The sequence below is a fragment of the Lipophrys pholis genome (assembly GCF_963383615.2).
Source record: "Lipophrys pholis genome assembly, chromosome: 16".
NCBI lineage: Eukaryota > Metazoa > Chordata > Actinopteri > Blenniiformes > Blenniidae > Lipophrys > Lipophrys pholis.
Genome location: NC_137634.1, coordinates 1,805,551 through 1,827,219, shown reverse-complemented (window position 1 = coordinate 1,827,219; position 21,669 = coordinate 1,805,551). Strand labels below are relative to the sequence as shown.

The window sequence follows — 21,669 nt, the reverse complement described above, 5'->3', positions numbered from 1 at the left end:
AGATACTGATGCTGTTGAGACAAAATCCTCAGGAGGAAGAGGAAGGGGAGGAGGAAGAGGAGGAGGAAGAGGAGGAGGAAGCGGAGGAGCCGCTAGATGTACTGCAGATTTAATAATGCTGATAAAGACACACGGTGGGTGTTAAGAAATATAAGGATGAAAAATTAGGAAAATCCTTATTTATCCAATAATTGACTTTTGGCTACAATTAGCTAAACGTTGGAATTAATGAAATGTCGTCCTGTTGGAAATGTGGCAGTGGCGGGGTGGGGGGTGTGTGTGTGTGTGGGGGGGGGGGGGGGGGGGGGGGGTGGGGGGGGGGGGGGGCTGTTCCAGACAACTTCATGGGGGGGGGGGGGGGGACAGCACTGCTACCAGTGAGGCTTAAGGGATTTCTTCCTAAATCTTTGAGTGTGGTTCTATAAATAAATTACAATGTAATTTATACTCTGGGTTTAATGGACGCCTTCGCCTTAATGCTGCAATGAATCTGCTGTAATTTATACTCTGGAACATGTCGGCACTATGTACTGCCTCACTGAACAGTCATAATTAACTCATTATTGTTATTGACTCATAGCCTCTTCTCTGCCCGGATTAATGTCTGAAACTCAGTCGCTCGGTTTGAGTCATCATTTATTAGGTAAAGGCTAAATAGTGAAGTTACACCTCAATGAAATCCTCATTAGTCGAGTGCTACAGGTTTCTTCTAAACCCCCACTGAGGAGATGAATATTCTACAATTAATCTCAGGTTGGTGCTTTTATTATGAAGGTTTCAATCGTCTCCACTGGTCAGACAAAAACCGGCTGATTGGCTGAAGACAACATGACTGGTTGGCTGAATGTTATATTATCAAGTTAATATTAGTAAGTGCCACATAATAAACTGAAGTTAGCCTTTTTTTTATCCATTTTAACTGAAGTCACCACTGGTGAGATGATCGGGATGAAAAGGCTTCATAACGTTTCCACTGGGTTGCAGAAAGCTTTGAGCCGGGGGAGTAAACTCACCATTGTTCAGCCGAATGCCATGCAGCTGATGAAATAAGTAAAGTGGCCTCTGAGGGCCAGCTTTACTACGATCCTGCATGCAGCCCGCTAATCCAACACACACACTCACGCATCTCGCTTTGTCTTTTCATTTATTATTTACTGATGATTTGCTAAAAATAAATAAATACAAACATAAGTGGCAAACAAGCAGGAGCAAATGAATCTGAAAAAAGGAAAATAAAATTGTGGAAGATTCTTTAGCAAATCGGGTTCTGAGTGACAACTAAAGGCAGCTGACTGCAAAATCCTCCAGTACTCCTCTGAGTACTTCTCATGACTTTGAATGAAATAAGAGTTCTGTTTGGGTCCTCATATAGAAGAAGCAGCTGTGAATCTACAACTGCTCCTCAGACACGTCTTCTATTTCTAGTTTCTGACTCTTCCACGAGGGGTTTTATTGCTCTTTACAGAATTAGCGTACTCTTTGATCCTCACATGTTTTCTGAGTAGGAAGGCAAATCGCACAAATCCTCACGGTGCTTGATCATTCCCAACATCCTACTTAATGCACCTTCCCTCCGCCTTCCCACACACACACACACACACACACACACACACACACACACACACACACACACACACACACACACACACACACACACACACACACACACACACACACCACATTAACCGTTGAACAGAACGCTCAGCTGGATGTCAGCGGGCGCCTGAAAGAAGACGCCATGCTGGACATTGGATGTCCAATCCCCTGAGCCGGCGACGCCCACTCCCCAAAGGATTTATCCTGTTTGTGAGAATCTTGTCCCCAGAGGGCACGCTGGAGCTTTTTTACTCTGGAGTCCGTGAATTGTGCGAAGCACAGATTACTCTAAAAAGTAAGTATTGCTACTGCATGTGGCGTCTGACTGCAACGCCGCTGTTCTCCTGCGTTAAGACAAAGCGACTCAGGCCAATGAAGAGAATCACTGACAGAAAGTCAAACTCTCACTAAAACGCAGCTCCAGAGCTCCGGAAGAGGAACGAGCATCACTGACTATCATTGGAGGCACGGCAGAAGGGATTTCTTTCCCTGAGTTCAATCTGAAGGCGACAAGAAGCATCAACTCCCAACATGGCTCCAGCGGCGGCTCTGTGCTCGTTCTGCCTGGCTGAGAGCACCGACACAGCCCCAATAGCCCCGAGGCCTCGGCTTAATAGTGTGGCTATAATGACTTTTTCCGCAGAGCTGCCTGCTGCCAGTGTCGCCTCGTCCACAGTGACGCCGGCAGGCTTCACGGTAATTATGCTGCTGATAATGTAGGAGCTCACACAGGTGTGAGGAAACATAAAGACTCCGTGTGTCCAGGTATGATGGGGCTTATTATTGGAAGGCTTCAGAAACAAGATCAAATTTGATCCGGGCTCTCGTGTCACTTTTAACTGAATTACTGAATTACTGATACTCACATGGTAAATCAATGTGAAGCTCTGATTTTGATCTATCTACACATGAAAATGAACCTGTCCATTCCCGAAGATGTTTTCATGACCGCCTGGTGCTTCTATCCATCTGTACATTTGACCTCAGCAGGGGCAGCTCTGGCGGTCTGAGGCAATAGTTTCTATGGCAACAGAAAGTAAAACAAACTTGTGTTGGTAACAACAAACATAGCGACTGTTGAAGAGACTGTGATCAAGTAGAATTTGAGAAAGAGAACGAAACAGCCAATGAAGTCGGCGGCTGTTAATTCATCATGTCTGGAGGACGAATATTTCACTTTTTCTCTGATTTCACCAACGAGGAAACTTGATGACAACCAGCATATTGAATATTTCATGAAATCTGCCGGGAAGTTTGACCAGCTGTTTGGATGAGTGTCGCCTCCACATGTTTGAAATTTCTCTATGTACAATCGCCAGGAGAAGAGTAGTAATCCATTACTGGTCAACTCACACAACCTGGCTTCGAAGACCTCCTCCAACTAATCAACCAACCAACCAACCAACCAACCAACCAACCAACCAACCAACCAACCAATAAAAATCTCTAGGCAAGGGTAGATAAGTTATTGGCTAGTTATAATATTGTTGAAATAGTTTTTAAAACTCACCAGATAAGTAAGTAATAACTGCAGCCAGCAGGACCAGTGTTTGGATGAGTGTGATTATTGGAGAAGAAACTGAGATTATGTGGTAAGTGCCCCCCCCCCCCCCCCCCCCCCCATGAAGGAATCATTTAACAGGTCTAAGCTCCTGCCCTCAATCCGTCTGTCCACAGCTTGATTAACTCTCCTGCTTCGTTCTCTCTTCTTGCTTGTTGACTTGTGACTAAACATCTGTCCAACATCTGTCCACAGCAGCTCACCGGCGGCGTCCAGACTCTCATTCTGACCGTGATGAAGAGAGGAAAATATAATAAACACGTTTGTCATAAACACATTCTGAGATTTTTGTGTTAAAACAAGACAAATATAAAGAACAAACAAAAAATGTCTCACATTTAATTTTTATGATCGTTTCATTGTTTGAATTAAACTATTGGAAACATTTCTCAACTATATTCTAATTTTCAGAAATGAAATTGTAAGAATATTGATCATATCTTCATAAATGTTGTGAGTGATCTGAGAATCCCGTGATTCAACTTTTTCCACATTATTTCAAATTAAATGGGCAGAAAACCTAAACAATAATTTACTTTTGCTTATTTTATCAGAGAGTGGGTTTGTGGATGCTGGAGACACCAGACAGAAGTACAGACTGTATACACACACACACACGTTCCCATGTAGCTGAACCATAGTAACCGACTGTCCTTCAGCACTGGCTGATGTTTGCTTGCGTTCAGGTCAGTTTTCAGAGAAAGTGTAGATGTGATGTAGGAGACGGTGTGGAGTGTGAACCGAGTCCCCAGGCTCAGAGAGAAAGAGCTTTTTCTTTCATGGCTGTGCTGTGAGGCGGGGAATGGGCGGAGAATAGCTCAGAAAGAAGCAGCGCTGGTGTATCAGCCTCCTGACGAACCTCCAGCGGCTCCCTGAGCTGTTACTCCTCATCAACAATCTGCTGTCACCGGCTGGGTCGTGGCTCCGCAGGTCGAAGCTGCCGTCTGCATCGTGTCACGACATTATTAGGACTATAAAATCAACTGAAACCATGTCGCTCACTAATTCATCCACAGAGCTGCACTGATGAGCATGGAACTATGATCATATATAAACTGTGAAAAGCAAACATCAGCTGGGAATTTATGTCGCCCATTCAGACAACAACAATACTCAGAAGTGTGTTTTACTGTCACAGGAGATTCCTGTCAGCACTCAGGCAGCTTTCCAGGCATGAAATGATATCAGCAGACATAAACAGCTGCTCTGTTTTCCATGAGGACGAGGAGAAGAGCAGAAAGAGGAAGAACAGGAAGTTCTGGTCCACGGGTCTGCGCCTTTAAGAGGGTCTGCGCCTTTAAGAGAGTCTGCGCCTTTAAGAGTCTCCATGACGGGACGGATGTTGGGAACGTGGCCTGGTGGTTTTCTCATGACCCCAGAGAGGAGGCCGTCTTCCTTCTGAGCCTCCGTCACTGAGAAACCCCCCCCCCCCCATAACCCCCCATGGCTACGCCTCAAACATCCACCCAGAGCTGAGCGACACCTCCAACACTCACTTAGAACTGAGCTACACCTCCAACATCCACCCAGAGCTGAGCTACACCTCCAACATCCACCCAGAGCTGAGCTACACCTCCAACATCCACCCAGAGCTGAGCTACACCTCCAACATCCATCCAGAGCTGAGCTACACCTCCAACATCCACTTAGAACTCAGCTAGACCTCCAACATCCACCCAGAGCTGAGCTACACCTCCAACATCCACTTAGAACTCAGCTAGACCTCCAACATCCACCCAGAGCTGAGCTACACCTCCAACATCCACCCAGAGCTGAGCTACACCTCCAACACTCACTTAGAACTGAGCTACACCTCCAACATCCACCCAGAGCTGAGCTACACCTCCAACATCCACCCAGAGCTGAGCTACACCTCCAACACTCACTTAGAACTGAGCTACATCTCCAACATCCACCCAGAGCTGAGCTACACCTCCAACACTCACTTAGAACTGAGCTACACCTCCAACATCCACCCAGAGCTGAGCTACACCTCCAAGACTCACTTAGAACTGAGCTACACCTCCAACATCCACCCAGAGCTGAGCTACACCTCCAACATTCACTTAGAACTGAGCTACACCTCCAACATCCACCCAGAGCTGAGCTACACCTCCAACATCCACCCAGAGCTGAGCTACACCTCCAAGACTCACTTAGAACTGAGCTACACCTCCAACATCCACCCAGAGCTGAGCTACACCTCCAACATCCACCCAGAGCTGAGCTACACCTCCAAGACTCACTTAGAACTGAGCTACACCTCCAACATCCACCCAGAGCTGAGCTACACCTCCAACATCCACCCAGAGCTGAGCTACACCTCCAAGACTCACTTAGAACTGAGCTACACCTCCAACATCCACCCAGAGCTGAGCTACACCTCCAACATCCACCCAGAGCTGAGCTACACCTCCAAGACTCACTTAGAACTGAGCTACACCTCCAACATCCACCCAGAGCTGAGCTACACCTCCAACATCCACCCAGAGCCGAGCTATGTCCGTGTCACTTTCCCACCATTTCCCACATGACGGGACTAAAAATATGAAGCTTTCCAGACTTAAAATAGTAGTAAGTGGGTGAATGTGGGGCGAAGCTGCAACTCATCAACCCTCCGACGGTCCGACTCAACGTGGTGTTGAGAGGTCAGCCGAGAAAAAAGAAGAAAAAGAAAAAAAAAGTGTGTAATGCTGCTGTGCTCCACATTCTTTAATCACTGCATTAATCCTGGGAATGGAACTTTAATTAAGGTCAGATAATTAGATTAAGGTGTTTACGTGGCCCCCGGCTTAATTGCTGTATTTTTAGCATCAGATGGAGATTGAACGGTAACAGCGCCATCTGAAATGACTGGTTTTATTTATCACTGGGAATAAAATACTCCAAATAAAAATCATGCAAAACGACCACAATGATATGAGAAAAGAAGTAAAGACAGTCCATAGATACATTAAACTGGTCACATGAGAGGGAAAGAAAAAAGAGCCGCAGCACGACGAGCCACGAAGAAACCATGAAAGGTTGAAACGCAGCGACAAAGACTTGTACAGGTACCATAAGAGATGGGAAATACCATCACAGAGATGGGAAATACCATCACAGAGATGGGAAATACCATCAATCAGATGAGAAATACCAACAAACAGATGGGAAATACCATCAAACAGATGGGAAATACCATCACAGAGATGGGAAATACCATCAAACAGATGGGAAATACCAACACAGGGATGGGAAATACCATCACAGAGATGGGAAATACCATCAAACAGATGGGAAATACCAACACAGAGATGGAAAATACCATCAAACAGATGGGAAATACCAACACAGAGATGGAAAATACCATCAATCAGATGGGAAATACCAACAAACAGATGGGAAATACCATCAAACAGATGGGAAATACCATCACAGAGATGGGAAATACCATCACAGAGATGGGAAATACCATCAAACAGATGGGAAATACCAACACAGAGATGGAAAATACCATCAAACAGATGGGAAATACCAACACAGAGATGGAAAATACCATCAATCAGATGGGAAATACCAACAAACAGATGGGAAATACCAACAATCAGATGGGAAATACCATCAAACAGATGGGAAATACCAACACAGAGATGGAAAATACCATCAATCAGATGGGAAATACCATCAAACAGATGGGAAATACCAACACAGAGATGGAAAATACCATCAATCAGATGGGAAATACCAACAATCAGATGGGAAATACCAACAAACAGATGGGAAATACCAACACAGAGATAGGAAATACCGTCACAGAGATGGGAAATACCATCACAGAGATGGGAAATACCAACACAGAGATGGAAAATACCATCAAACAGATGGGAAATACCATCAAACAGATGGGAAATACCAACACAGAGATGGAAAATACCATCAATCAGATGGGAAACACCAACAAACAGATGGGAAATACCATCACAGAGATGGAAAATACCATCAATCAGATGGAAAATACCATCAATCAGATGGGAAATACCATCAAACAAATGGGAAATACCAACACAGAGATGGAAAATACCATCAATCAGATGGGAAATACCAACAACCAGATGGGAAACACCAACACAGAGACAGGAAGTCCTGATGACGGGACACACAAACCGCCATGTGTGGGCGTAAGCACAGGAATAAAAGGTGTGATAACACAGTTTGGCAGACGTCTATGATGAGTGCTGAGCAGAGCGTGAGCTTCAACCTGCACTAATCCTCCAGCAGGACGTTCAGACTCCCGCCGGTGTAAATACACGGGATTACAAGAGGCAGCGGCACAAAAGCATGCAGCTGCGATTGGACAGCCAACTGCTTCTCCAGTTGCCACACAGGAAAGGGGCACTGCTGTATGTCCTGGTCATTATGTACTGATAAATCCCTCAACCCCCACCCCCCACCCCCCCACCCCCACCCACACTCACACACACACAACAACAAATCCACATTGCACCAGTTGCTGGGGACACGTTCGTGAGGGGCGCGGCTGTAATCTCAGCTCAAAGTGGAAAGTCACTTTACAGCACATCAAATTCATATTATTCTAAGAAATAGGTAATTAGAGGTGAGGCCATGTTGAATATGTTGAATCAGGTCAGGTGTAATGTATTTTCATCTGAAACAATGAAGGAGCCAGACTAATGCTCCTATTGTCATATGCTGAGCTCCTGAATATCTTATTCTAGTGGTGGGGGGGTGGGGGGGTGGGTCAGTGCCATCAGTGGTCCCGGTGAAACAATCCTAAAAATAATTCTGGCTGGCTTCTATAAATCAGTGACAGCCGGCCCGAGGAGATCAGCGGTGGCAGCGCAGCCCGGCAGCTCCCGGCGGAGGCGTTTGAAGCTCGGACGCTTTGACCTTGTTAAATAAGTGAAGTCCATTGTGGGACCCACCTGGAAAACAAATGAAGATGTTCTGCCAGGCGGCGTGTGCAGAATACGCCAGCGACGGCTCGGCGGACAGATAAGACGCCGGGCCGGCTCGGCGGTGCTGCAGAAAACCCCGAGGCCACGAGGCCAAAACATAGTCGCTCGTTCCACTGCAGCGTTTTGAAATAGAGAATCTGTCCAGATTCACTGGGGACGGAAAATAAGTGTCGATACAATCAATGAAATGAAGCGTCATTCAGCCTGAACAGGAAAGTCTCACGTCGTCCTTCAGAGTGGCTCTTGTAAAGGTCCACTGGTGGAGGAAGGGAAGATGCAGGTGGAAATACTGGTAGAAGTACGTGTACCAGCGGAGGGGGAATACTCTTTCACATCCTGTTTACAAAACATTCACAAGGAAATACAGTGAACTTTCACATTGGCTGGTTATTTACATTCAAGGTCACTGCGAGTCTGAAAATGTCTCTATTTTTCTTGCTTTTTAAGAAGAACCATGTTCTGAGCGAGTGGAGCTGCAGCAGAAGCAAAGGAGGATTCCAACCATTTGACTACACCGTCACAACAACACCCAAACAACACAACAACAACAACAACAACAACACAGAAACACAACTGGACTGACGCTGCGTTCAGGAGCAAGTGGGAACTGGAGGAAAAAAACAATAACATGCTGTAAAACTGGGAAATTCCCACTATGAAGTGGGACTTTTGTGGCTTTTGTGCGTCAGTGTGTGGAATTACTTCAAAATAAACCAGCTGGATAAAAATGTCTCGTTATTTCAACAAGGTGTTTACACATTAAAAGAACTTTGATTCAAAAATGAGCCATTTTTACTGATAGTATTTCTCCCGTTAGTTTTCACAGAGATTCAATCTTTAGTTCAGCTTCACTTTTAAAGTCGTAGTTAAACATTTTGGCTGAGTACATTGAGGTACTTGCTACACACTTCCTGAATATTAATATTCATTAGTTTTCCCTCACCAGAGACAAACTCCCCAGAGAGGAAGTACTCCTCAATTAATATAACATTAATACTACTCTACAGTACTAAAATGCAGCATAAAGTATAAATGAATGACATAAAAATGTTATTTTTGTGTAAACAATAATTATGACTACAAATCAATATAAGCTGGTCCAAAGAGTCTAAGAGTGTATTCTAAAGTTGTATTCTATTACTTACATACTGCCGATTCACTGACACAGTGAAATACCAGTAGTATCAATACCAACCTGATTGTCTTTAATATGCAGTAGAAGTAAAACTTTTCAATCTTTCATTGATACATGAAGTGTAGTGCAGATTTCACGTGGGTACACGGAATGTACACATATATTTTCTGTGCTGTTTTAACAGAAGACAACAATCGAGTATCGCCACTTCTCCAGGATCAATACGCTGATCGGTCGGTGGCCGACGTGACCACACACACACTCAACAGGTTTTCACAAGCAGACGGAATTCGAGAAGCTTTGATTGGCTGAAGCTGTTTGGGCTCATGACGATGCAGACACGACAATAATCCAGAAGAGTGAAATGAAAGATAATCCTCCTCTCAGTCGCCTCAGACGCAGGAAGTAGAATCATCGGAGGAGTTCAACTCGTCTGACTAATTACTTGGTGACCAATCAAATCAGCCGACAACAAAACCAGAGCTTCTGATTGGCCGACGAGCCGCCGACGGAAGAAAAGAAACGATTGAAGACGAGACGAAGTTCAGCTTCAATCTGCAGGTCAGGTGACTGATCACAGTCTGGAAGTACTTTCTACCCAAGTACTGGAATTACTTTGTATCTGAGTACTGGAAGTATTTTCTACCTGAGTACTGGAACTACTTTCTGCCTAAATACTGGAACTCAAAAAAAACAAACACCATTCTGTTGTGTGCAAATATAAAAGTCTACAAACTGAATCAATCTGAAATGAAGAAGATTTAGTCCTGAATGAACGAATGAATGAACGAATGAATGAATGAATGAATGAATGAATGAATGAATGAACGAATGAATGAATGAACGAATGAACGAATGAATGAATGAATGAATGAATGAACGAATGAATGAATGAATGAATGAACAAATGAATGAATGAACGAATGAATGAATGAATGAATGAATGAACGAATGAACGAATGAACGAATGAATGAATGAATGAATGAATGAATGAACGAATGAACGAATGAATGAATGAACGAATGAACGAATGAACGAATGAATGAATGAATGAATGAACGAATGAACGAATGAACGAATGAATGAATGAATGAATGAACGAATGAACGAATGAATGAACGAATGAATGAACGAACAAACGAATGAATGAATGAACGAATGAATGAACAAATGAATGAAAGAGTTTTTCATGGAGTCTAATTCTCGGTCATCCTGGACAGAGAGACTCGCTGCCTCCACACATTGATCACTTAATGGAGGTAATTGATAAACTGTTCGGTCGGTGGAGGATCAATCACTGCTGAGCCTCAAACTCTGCGACTCTCGCTCACATCCTGCTCCGCCAGCGGGGAATGACCACTTCCTGTTGCCATTCATGAACACTTCCTGTCTCAACCTGACCGCTGACTGTCTGCAGGACACACCTGCAGCGGGGGAGGGGGGGGGGGGGGGGGGGGGGGGGGGGCTGAATCAGAGCTTAACCCCTCCCCTCCTCAGGTAACCCCCCCCCCCCCCCCCCCCCCCAAGGGCACCATGTCGGCACCGCTGATTGTTTTGGCAACAATCGTGGAAAAAACAGTCGGAGTGACGGAGAGAAACGAGTTTCCTCGTCTGGCAAAGTGATGACAGTTTTCTGCTGGAATGAAATCAGCGAGCGTGTGAAGCTCTGATACTCCTTCCTCTAGAAAGTACACAGAAAATATACAACAACACAGAAAATATACTAACAACACAGAAAATATACTAACAACACAGAAACATCCCAGAAACAACCGGGGTCGCACACAGTGAGGTAAATCTCCGCCTCCTCCTTTAGACGCAAACAGATGTAGAGTTTTTCTGAAATTCCACTGTAGTACTCTACTGTCATACAGAAATATCACAGTTTTTTTTAAATCCCAAGTACATGGAAATATGGCGTCTCCCACACACTGCCCAGCTCGTGCTCACCTGCAGCTATGCAGTGCTGGGAGTACGATCTGTACAGAAGTACTCTGTGTTACAGTACAGGTACTACAGGAAGTACTCTGTATTACAGTACAGGTACTACAGGAAGTACGAAAGCCATTTCTCAATTCCAAGTACGCAAGTACGTTCTCGGAAGTACGGACTTTTAGAAATGTCCTCCCAAATGCATTATGGGTAATTTGACTTCCCAAATCCACACAGGTCTGGTCTTGATAAAGTGGGCGGAGCCAGAACACATCCAGGTATTTCATGAGTACTCTGCGAGATACATACTTTGAATTGGATCAGTACTTGGTCTCTGACTGATGACTTTCACAAGTACGTTAAAAGGCAAGTATAGATAAGTACGCATCTTGAGAAAGTACCTCTGCCACAGTACAGGTACTACAGGAAGTACTCTGTGTTACAGTACAGCTAGTCTACAGGGACTGAAACACACTGAGGGACAGAAACATGAATAAAAGATCAGATATGTAGGTGAGATTTATAGATATATTAGATTTATAGATATATTAGATTTATAGATATAGAAAATGTATACATATATATGATTTATAGATATATAAGATTTGTCGATATATTAGATTCAAGGATATATGAGATGTATAGATATAAAATATCAGGTATATAGATGTATAGATATCAGAGCTCAGTTCTATTTCAGTTTTTTCCTTCAGAATCGTGTTTCCGTCCTTTCAGAACTTGTTGAGAACCGGATCAGAGGAAGACCCCCACACTGACCTGAGAGCCCCCACAGGACGGAGCAGCAGAACCGGGTCACCTTCCAGGGACCGTGGAGCGCCATGCTGGTCCGGCCGCTTCCCCCTGTACAATCAAGTCCTTCAGCGGGTGCGGGTCCGGGTCCGGCTCTCGGCGGGTCTTGGTCCTGGTCCGGGTCCTGGACCGGGTCGGGCTGTCGGTCCTCCTCTGAGCAGGTGAGAAACCTCCTCAGGTGAGTCGGTCCTCCGAGACGCTCCGATCCGAGGCTTCAGGGAGAGACCCGGAGAGGGGAGACCACTCTGGACCACTCTGGACCACTATAGATCAGTCTAGACCGCTACAGACCACTACAGACCAGATCGAATCCTCTCTGCGATCCGCTGCGGCTGAAACTCAGTTACACACTGAGACCGAGGCTATAGAGAGAGAGAGAGGGAGAGAGAGAGAGAGAGGGAGGGAGAGAGAGAGACTAAGAGAGAGAGAGCGAGTGAGAGAGGGAGAGAGAGGGAGAGAGAGAGAAAGAGAGAGAGAGACTAATAGAAAGAGAGAGAGAGAAAGAGAGACACTAAGAGAGAGAGGGAGAGGTAGAGAGAGAAAGAGAGACACTAAGAGAGAGAGAGCGAGTGAGAGAGGGAGAGAGAGAGGGAGAGACACTAAGAGAGAGAGGGAGAGGTAGAGAGAGAGAAAGAGAGACACTAAGAGAGAGTGAGTGACAGAGAGAGACACTAAGAGAGAGTGAGAGAGGGAGAGAGGGCGAGGGAGAGAGACACTAAGAGAGAGAGTGAGAGAGAGAGACACTAAGAGAGAGTGAGAGGGAGAGAGAGAGAGACACACACTAAGAGAGAGGGAGAGAGAGAGAGAGACACTAAGAGAGAGAGTGAGAGGGGGAGAGAGAGAGAAAGGTGTTTCAAAATCCTTTATTGTGCCATTAAACATGACAAAATTATAGATAGATAGATAGATAGAGAGAGAGAGAGAGCGAGAGAGAGAGAGAGAGAGACAGATAGATAGATAGATAGATAGATAGATAGATAGATAGATAGATAGATAGATAGATAGATAGATAGATAAACTTGGAGAGAAACAGTTTCACTCAAAGATAAAAATTCTTTCTATAAATAGTCTTTGAATTTAAACAGTCTGTGTGTCCATGGTTCTTCATACGTTACAAGAAATTATTATAGAAATTTGTACAATTAATTACTTAATTTTTTTCAATCGATCAACAACACACACACACACACACACACACACACACACACACACACACACACACACACACGTATTCATCAGTTTGCCAGAGGAAACAGTAAAAGTAAAAGTGTTATATTGTGTGTGAAACTTTCAGGTTAAAACATTTACAAAGTTTATTCTTTGTTATCAAGAACAGGATGTTCTTAAAACACCAGAACTTCTTTCATAGTGTCACAATCTTTGTTCTGTTTAAAAAAAAAAAATTAAAAAAAAAAGTTTGTTCACTTAATGTTGGAAATCAGCTGAATTTATTCACATTAAAAGTCTGGATTGTTTGGCTCGAGCTGTCTGGTCAAGAGGTTCGTCACTGTCCGGTGTTTCGGTTGAACTGGTTCCCCCATTAACTGGTGACCTCTGCCTCGTGTCTTTGGCCTGTTAGAGGACATCCTGTGGTTCTTTTGTGTCTCTGGGGTCAGTTTGCGTCACTTTTCTTGACTGTTTTTTTTTTATTTCTTTGTGGATGTTTTCATATCTGCTGATATTTCAAGTGTCTTTGTGGTCGTGTGTGTTCCAGCAGTCATAATCTAGATTGGAGGTGAGAGGTGCATCCCAGATCATTCAGCGTCTCTTTACTGTGTCTCCACTCTTTTACTCTCACTTTCTTGGTTTTTTTTTTTTTTACCCTTTTTGTTTCAAGCTGAAGGTACATGATTCACTGAAGAAACAAATTCACAATAAATATGCAAACATACAAATCTATGATGCCAACTGGCCCCTCGTTGCTTTATTAATCGTCCAGATTTATCTTCTTACAGTAAATGTCTGCGTTTCTGCTTCTTTCATGGAAAAGTACTACGTTGAGAAAACACTCCCAAGTGTCTATGAAAGCATGAATATGCAGCTGTTTGGAGAGCGATTCTTGAGAATGGAGAGTGACACTCCCTGCAGGCAGGTATATGTTCGCTCACTCGGCTCAGACTGAGGAATCCGAAGGGACCCGGTGTTTCCTCTGTGACCCGGGCTTATCAGCCCCGGAATCTCTTTATGATCACATCATCTCAGATTATGACGTGTCGCTGCAGGAGGTCGACATGAACCTACAAGGATCATTGCTTCACGGTAGATTTTCTTCAGCAACTCTGTGATTGCTTCTGCTCCAGGATTTACTGAGCAGCAAATAAATCATCACATAAAGGATCTGAATGGTTCATGAATGAGGGGATGTTTACACACTGATGGTGAAATTAAAGTAAACACGGAACCGCAGGACACTTATCCTCGTGAAGCCTGTTTGACACCCACAGTGTGAATGAAGTGGTGAATGGTGAGATGAACACGGGTCAGGATTCAATATTTCTACATGCTTTAGTGGCAGTTTGGAGAAAATCCTCCTCCATGTTTCCTGCAGGTTCACGGGAAGCTCTCTGTCGCCATCTGCTGGCCACAACCTGGGATTACATCTCCAGTCAGAATTTTTACCCTTCCATGTATTGAAATCTTTGCAAATCTGAATCCCATAATGTGATTCAAGGATCAAGGCAAGGCAAGGCAAGGCAAGGCAAGGCAAGGCAAATTTATTTATAGAGCTCCATTCGAACGGAGCAATGCACAGTGTCTTACAAAGAAATTAAAGTAATTAAAGAAATACAGAAAAACTTTACAAAAAAATTAAGAAATACATTATTAAATACATTAAAGCTCTAAAAGAAATGAAAGAAATACATTGAAAAAAATAATGAAAAATCCTAATCTTGATCCCCAGATCTTTGTGTTTCCCACAACCACTGACCAAATGGTCAGTTTGGGACCACGAAGAACAAAACTCAAACCTCCCTCAGCAAACGGCTCACCTGTAAGGTCTTTACCATTAAATCTTCATTAAATAAATACGTTTTTCTCAGCCTGATCTAAGATGTAAGGGCCATTTTCATATATTAAAGTCTGTTACAGGGTTCAAAATTCACAAATTCCGCATGAAAACCTGTTTTTCACCAATTTGTAGAAACCTTTGATATATATATATATATATATATATATATATATATATATATATATATATATATATATATATATATATATATATATATATATATATATATATATATTTTATTATTATTTTTTTTTTATTTCAGAACTAATAAGTAAAACAAAATACACTGAAGTTGAAACCCGAATGTGTTTGAAAGGGAGTAGGAAGAAGAATACGCTTGTTAAATCCTCTTAAGTCAATCTATTTTCACCCTGTGTGTGTTTTTTTAAATTATTATTATCAATCACATATTATGGTGCAAAGCCAGTGTTCCCTATACCGCCTGCAATCTGTTCCCTACACTACCTGCAGTTTGTTCCCTACACTACCTGCAGTCTGTTCCCTATACAGCCTGCAGTCTGTTCCCTATACCACCTGCAGTCTGTTCCCTACACTACCTGCAGTTTGTTCCCTACACTACCTGCAGTCTGTTCCCTATACAGCCTGCAGTCTGTTCCCTATACCACCTGCAGTCTGTTCCCTACACTACCTGCAGTTTGTTCCCAACACTAACTGCAGTCTGTTCCCTATACCGCCTGCAGTCTGTTCCCTACACTTCCCTGCAGTTTGTTCCCAACACTAACTGCAGTCTGTTCCCTATACCACCTGCAGTCTGTTCCCTACACTACCTGCAGTTTGTTCCCAACACTAACTGCAGTCTGTTCCCTATACCGCCTGCAGACTGTTCCCTACACTTCCCTGCAGTTTGTTCCCAACACTACCTGCAGTCTGTTCCCTACACTACCTGCAGTCTGTTCCCAACACTACCTGCAGTCTGTTCCCTACACTACCTGCAGTCTGTTCCCTATACCGCCTGCAGACTGTTCCCTACACTTCCCTGCAGTTTGTTCCCAACACTACCTGCAGTCTGTTTCCTACACTACCTGCAGTCTGTTCCCAACACTACCTGCAGTCTGTTCCCTACACTACCTGCAGTCTGTTCCCTATACCGCCTGCAGTCTGTTCCCTATACCGCCTGCAGTCTGTTCCCTACACTTCCCTTTAGTTTGTTCCCTATACCACCTGCAGTCTGTTCCCTACATGAAAAACAAACACAGGACTGACTGGAGGAATCAATAAGCTTCTGCTTCTACTCCTTTAACATGTTCAGTTTTTGCTTCAGTGTATTTATTGTAATCAATATTTGGGTTAATATTTCATATGTTCAAAATAAATTGAAATGAGCTAATTTCCAGATTTCTTACAGATTTCTACATTTCTAGATGTCACATTTCACACAGATTCCACAGATTTAATCTTAGATTGAATTTATATTTACTGCAGATTTATGCATGTCCACATTTCTCAGATTTGACGCAGATTTCATTCAGACATCGTGCAGATTATAGAATTCCAGACTTTCAGATGTCGCACAGATTTGACATGATTTCATTGCGTTTCCCAGATTTCCGGACTTCTGAAGGGACCCTGAACGCGTCTCTCCCTGGCCCCGCCCCCTTCCCTTAGCAACAGGAGCAACATGGCGGCGTCCAGCACCGCGGAGCTTTCTCCAGAGAGACCCGCGCCGTTAAAGACGCTAAAAACCGAACTGCCGTCTCCCGAGTCGGAGGACCTGAGTGACAGCACCCAGTACCACTCCAACCCCTCGACGCCGAACCGCTTCTCGCCCCTGAATGTGGGCCCCGGGGCCGCGGGCCGGACGGCGGCCTCGTCCTCCAACAGCTTCACGGCTTGCCGGGGGATGTCTTGGACTCCGTCCGAGACCAACGCGCTCATCGCGGTGTGGGGCAACGAGCGGCTGACGGAGGCCAGGATGCAGCAGCTGGAGGTGGCCGGCACCGTGTTCTCCGGGAAGGCCCCCGGGCCCGCCATGTACGAGCGGGTGTCCAGAGCCCTGGCGGAGCTGGGCTACGAGCGGACCCCGTCTCAGTGCCGGGAGAGGATGAAGGTAAGGCCGGGTGGGGGGACCGGGGGACCGGGGGACCGGGGGGACCTGTTCTCAGTAAAACTCACTCCACTGAATTTCAGGATCGAGGCTGATTTGAAGAAATACAGTCCGAATCAAATGTCGGCCGTTTGACGGTGAAACTGTTGAAAAACTGCCCAATATGTGAGCTTAAGACTTCGGGACTGCATCAGCAGAAGAAAGTGGAATGAAAGATGAAATACTGTGTGAGCTCCTCTCCTGATGAACTGTAATGCTTCCTGGCTCGCTGCTTCTCCATCCAGACGCTGCGGCGCTGCTACAGCCGGGTGAAGGAGCACGGCATCGGCAAGAGGAAGAGCAGCTACACCCTGGAGCAGCTGGAGAAGGTGTTCGGTCAGGGAGGCTGGGACTCCCAGAGCTGCGCCCCCGTCCTCATCAACAGCAGCGGCCTGTACCAGGACATGGAGTCGGACGGCAGCACCCTGGAGGACTTCTCCCAGGAGGACTGGTGTAACCAGGTGCTGGACTCCGCCTTCCAGGAGGGAGACATGGACACAGGTGAGGCCGCCGGCAGGACCCAGCCCCGGGAGGCCGGTCCTCTCTCTCTCTCTCATCTCTCATCCTTATCTCTCACTAACTTATCTCACTCTCATCCTCATATCTCATCTTTCTCTCATCTCTCTCTCTCATCTCTCATCATCTCTCTCTCTTCTCTCACTCTCATCCTCATCCCACACTTCTCTCAATTTCATCCATATCTCTCACTCACTTCTCTCTCTCTTCTCTCACTCTCATCCTCATCCCACACTTCTCTCTCTCGCTCTCTCACTCTCATCCTCATCCCACACTTCTCTCACTCTCATCCTCATCTCTCACTAACTTCTCTCACTCTCATCCTCATATCTCACTAACTTCTCTCTCATCTCTCACTCTCATCCTCATCTCTCACTAACTTCTCTCACTCATCCTCATCCCACACTTCTCTCACTCTCATCCTCATCTCTCACTAACTTCTCTCACTCATCCTCATCCCACACTTCTCTCACTCTCATCCTCATCTCTCACTAACTTCTCTCACTATCATCCTCATATCTCACTAACTTCTCTCTCTCATCTCTCACTCTCATCCTCATCTCTCACTAACTTCTCTCACTCATCCTCATCCCACACTTCTCTCACTCTCATCCTCATCTCTCACTAACTTATCTCACTCTCATCCTCATCTCTCACTAACTTCTCTCACTCTCATCCTCATATCTCACTAACTTCTCTCTCTCTCATCTCTCACTCTCATCCTCATATCTCACTAACTTCTCTCTCTCACTCTCATCCTCATCGCTCACTAACTTCTCTCACTCTCATCCTCATCCCACACTTCTCTCACTCTCATCCTCATCTCTCACTCTCATCCTCATATCTCACTAACTTCTCTCTCTCATCCCTCACTCTCATCCTCATATCTCATCCCTCTCTCATCTCTGCTTGTTTCTTCTAGAAGACGTCCAGCTGCCTAAAGGCCACTCTCACCAGGTCCAAGCAGAACTTTCAGAAGAAAGCCAGTAAGTCCTCTGCTCTGCTCTTCTCATGGAACATGAGGTTTTACATCGTGAACAAAGACGTTTTAAACTCAACATTTATCATATTTGTTTCCTCCTGCTTGTCGTCCGTTTCACACTAAACTACTGAGCTTCATATCAAACATGAGAAGTTCTGCTGCAGGTTCCACCTCCTGTCACCTCCCCTCTGTTTCACATTAAATGATCCAAAACTTCATCAGGGTTTCATATTTTAGTGCTTTATTGTAAATCTCCTGCATTTTTAAATTAAACCAACATTTTACTGTACTTTTAGCAAAATCTCAATAATAATAAAGAACTTTTCAGAGCGAGATAAACGACCCAGGAGCCTCACAATGTGAACCAGGATCAAAACAAAACGAGCAGAAATGGTGACTTATGTTGAAATATTTCAATATTCTTAGTTCAGAGTTTCTGCGCAGGTTCATGTTGCTGTTGGATCTGAATTCCGACTCGTAGCTGAGGAATGTGCGTCTCGTAGTGCCGCTCTGATGGAAACGCCGTTTCCTCTGCAGGAAGCGGGACACGATGCAGACGGTGATCCGGATCCTGGAGTCGGTGCAGCTGAACTGGGAGCACTTCCAGACCTGGACCGAGTTCTCCCGCCTGCACCTCTCCAACAAGCTGGCCATCTTCGGCGTGGGCTACAACACGCGCTGGCGCGAGGACGTGCGCTACCACCACGCCGAGATCAGTGCCCAGGTGCCGCTGGGCAAGAGGCTCCGCGAGTTCTTCAACCCCGAGAAGCCGGAGGGCCGGGTGGTCATGACCAAGGTGCAGAAGATGAACTGGAAGAACGTGTACTACAAGTTCCTGGACATCACCATCAGCGAGGCGCGCTGCCTGGAGCTGCACATGGAGGTGGACTGGACGCCCGTGTCTGTGTCCCGAGGCTCCGCCCACTACCTCCTCCCCGGGGACATCCCCAAGGCCTACGGACTCTACGCCATCGGCTACGAGCCGCCGCCCGCCTGCATGGCCTCGGCCCGGTCCCCCCTCGCCGGCGAGGGCCACGCTTCGCCGCACGGCGGTCCGGAGAATGGCGGCGGGCCGAGCTGCTGCGGCGGCTCGGCGGCCGAAGTCACGTACTGCTACCTGGGCGTCGCCGAGGACAGGACCATCCAGCAGTGCCTGTTCCAGCACTTCCAGGGCTCCGGGAAACACCCGGCGCACGGCGAGCCCTCGGCGGTGACGCGCTTCCTGCAGGAGAACTGCCGGCTCCCCGCGGCCAATCAGGACGCAGCAGGAAGCCGGGACTCGCCGCTGCGCTGCTCCATCTACATCAAGCTGATCGAGGTGGAGCTGGACTTCCTGTCTGCCGGCTCCCTGGTGGAGTGTCTGGAAACCGCCGTGGGCTACTCCTTAAAGTACAACGCTGAGGAGTCCTAGGATTACTCCTTAAAGTACAACGCTGAGGAGTCCTAGGATTACTCCTTAAAGTACAACGCTGAGGAGTCCTAGGATTACTCCTTAAAGTACGACAGAGTAATCCTAACTTTGGAGGATTACTCTTTAAAGTACAAAGCTGAGGAGTCCTAGGATTACTTCTTAAAGTACGGCAGAGTAATCCTAACTTTGGAGGATTACTCATTAAAATACAAAGCTGAGGAGTCCTAGGATTACTTCTTAAAGTACAACAAAGTAATCCTAACTTTGGTGGACTACTCCATAAAGTACAATGCAGAGGAATCCTAGGATTACTCCTTAAAGTACAATGCAGAGGAATCCTAGGATTACTCCTTAAAGTACAACAGAGTAATCCTAACTTTGGAGGATTACTCCTTAAAGTACAACGCAGTAATCCTCCTTGCTGCTCGGTGTGGAGTCTCTGTGATGTTTCTATCAGTTACCTGCTGGTTTGTTCTCCGTCAGCAGATTAAAGTAGATTAAAGCAGTAAAAGGCCGTTAACCCTTCGAGGACGATTCAACGTTCAAGTTTCTGATTTCAATTCATTTCGTCACGTTTCTCTCAGCGTTAGGAAACGTTTGTGTTCTGAAGTTTCATCGTTAAAATGGAAGGATATGATTTGAAGTCGCTGAAGAATAAAGTGTAAAGTTTAGTTTGGTTGGATTATAACCTCGTCTTCAGTTCAGAGTTTAGATTCTAATGAAATCTAATTTAAAAGCTTCAGGGGACGAATCTGAATTGTGAGGTTAAAAATCTCCAGATTCATTGATCCGCCTTTTCCAGACGCACCGTAACCCCTCATGTTGTAACTACTAGAAACCACTAGGGGGCGTCGTCTGGGTCACCTGTTACCATGACAGTGGCAGAAGAAGAGTTCTTTCTGTTGAGGAGCTGAAATCTCAGCTGAGTTTTGCACAGTTTGATATTTGATGGACGAGGAGCTGCAGACGTTTGAGATGTGTCCATATTTAGAATTAATGTCTTAATGTGAAGAACTGGGATCTCCACTTGAACTGTTCCTGGAGGGGGGGGGGGGGGGGGGGGGGGGGGCTGGAGTCTGTCTACCTCAGTAGGATGTAGCGATTGGCTGGGTGGGGGGATGGGGTGGGGGTGGGGGGGCTGCTTTCACTTTGTAATTGAGGACCTGAGTCAGGACCTGCTCACCTGAGTCCGTCCTGACCCGCTCGCTCTGACCTGCTCACCTGACCCGCTCACCTGACCCTGCTCACCTGAGTCCGTCCTGACCTCGCTCGCCTGACCTGCTCACCTGACCTGCTCACCTGACCTGCTCACCTGAGTCCCGTCCTGACCACGCTCGCCTGACCTGCTCACCTGACCTGCTCACCTGACCCGCTCACCTGACCCGCCTCACTGACCTGCTCACCTGACCTGCTCACCTGAGTCCGACCTGACCCGCCCCTGACCCGCTCACCTGACCCGCTCACCTGACCCGCTCACCTGAGTCCGTCGGGGACTCTCACTGGAGACTCTCCAGCAGGAATTGAACTCCAACCTGAGCTGGTGTCGTTTCTCGAGGCTTCAGGAGAAACAGAGTTGAGGTGTGACGTTCCAGGAGACGACGGTGTAGAAAACAAATCCAGATTAATTCTATGTACAGAAAATTCCACATAAAT

The 21,669-nt window shown here is 45.8% G+C and overlaps 2 protein-coding genes across 2 annotated transcripts in view; one reads left to right on the top strand and one right to left on the bottom strand.

The window, feature by feature from the left end:
* esama (endothelial cell adhesion molecule a) overlaps positions 1-12,345 on the bottom strand; it is a 46,025-nt gene extending 33,680 nt beyond the window's left edge. Inside the window, exon 1 of the mRNA XM_080483028.1 lies at positions 11,961-12,345. Within this exon, the coding sequence (XP_080339154.1) occupies positions 11,961-12,024 (64 nt within the window). The 5' untranslated portion in view covers positions 12,025-12,345. The remainder of the gene's footprint in view (positions 1-11,960) is intronic.
* A 4,273-nt stretch (positions 12,346-16,618) lies between these two features.
* Positions 16,619-20,016, top strand: msantd2 (Myb/SANT DNA binding domain containing 2; the record flags this gene model as incomplete). The annotated part of the gene is made up of 4 exons (XM_080483349.1): positions 16,619-17,071; positions 17,353-17,608; positions 18,546-18,609; positions 19,143-20,016. Exons 1-4 carry the CDS (start codon positions 16,643-16,645, stop codon positions 20,014-20,016), a joined length of 1,623 nt encoding a protein of 540 aa, XP_080339475.1. The 5' UTR covers positions 16,619-16,642.
* Positions 20,017-21,669: the final 1,653 nt, after the last annotated feature.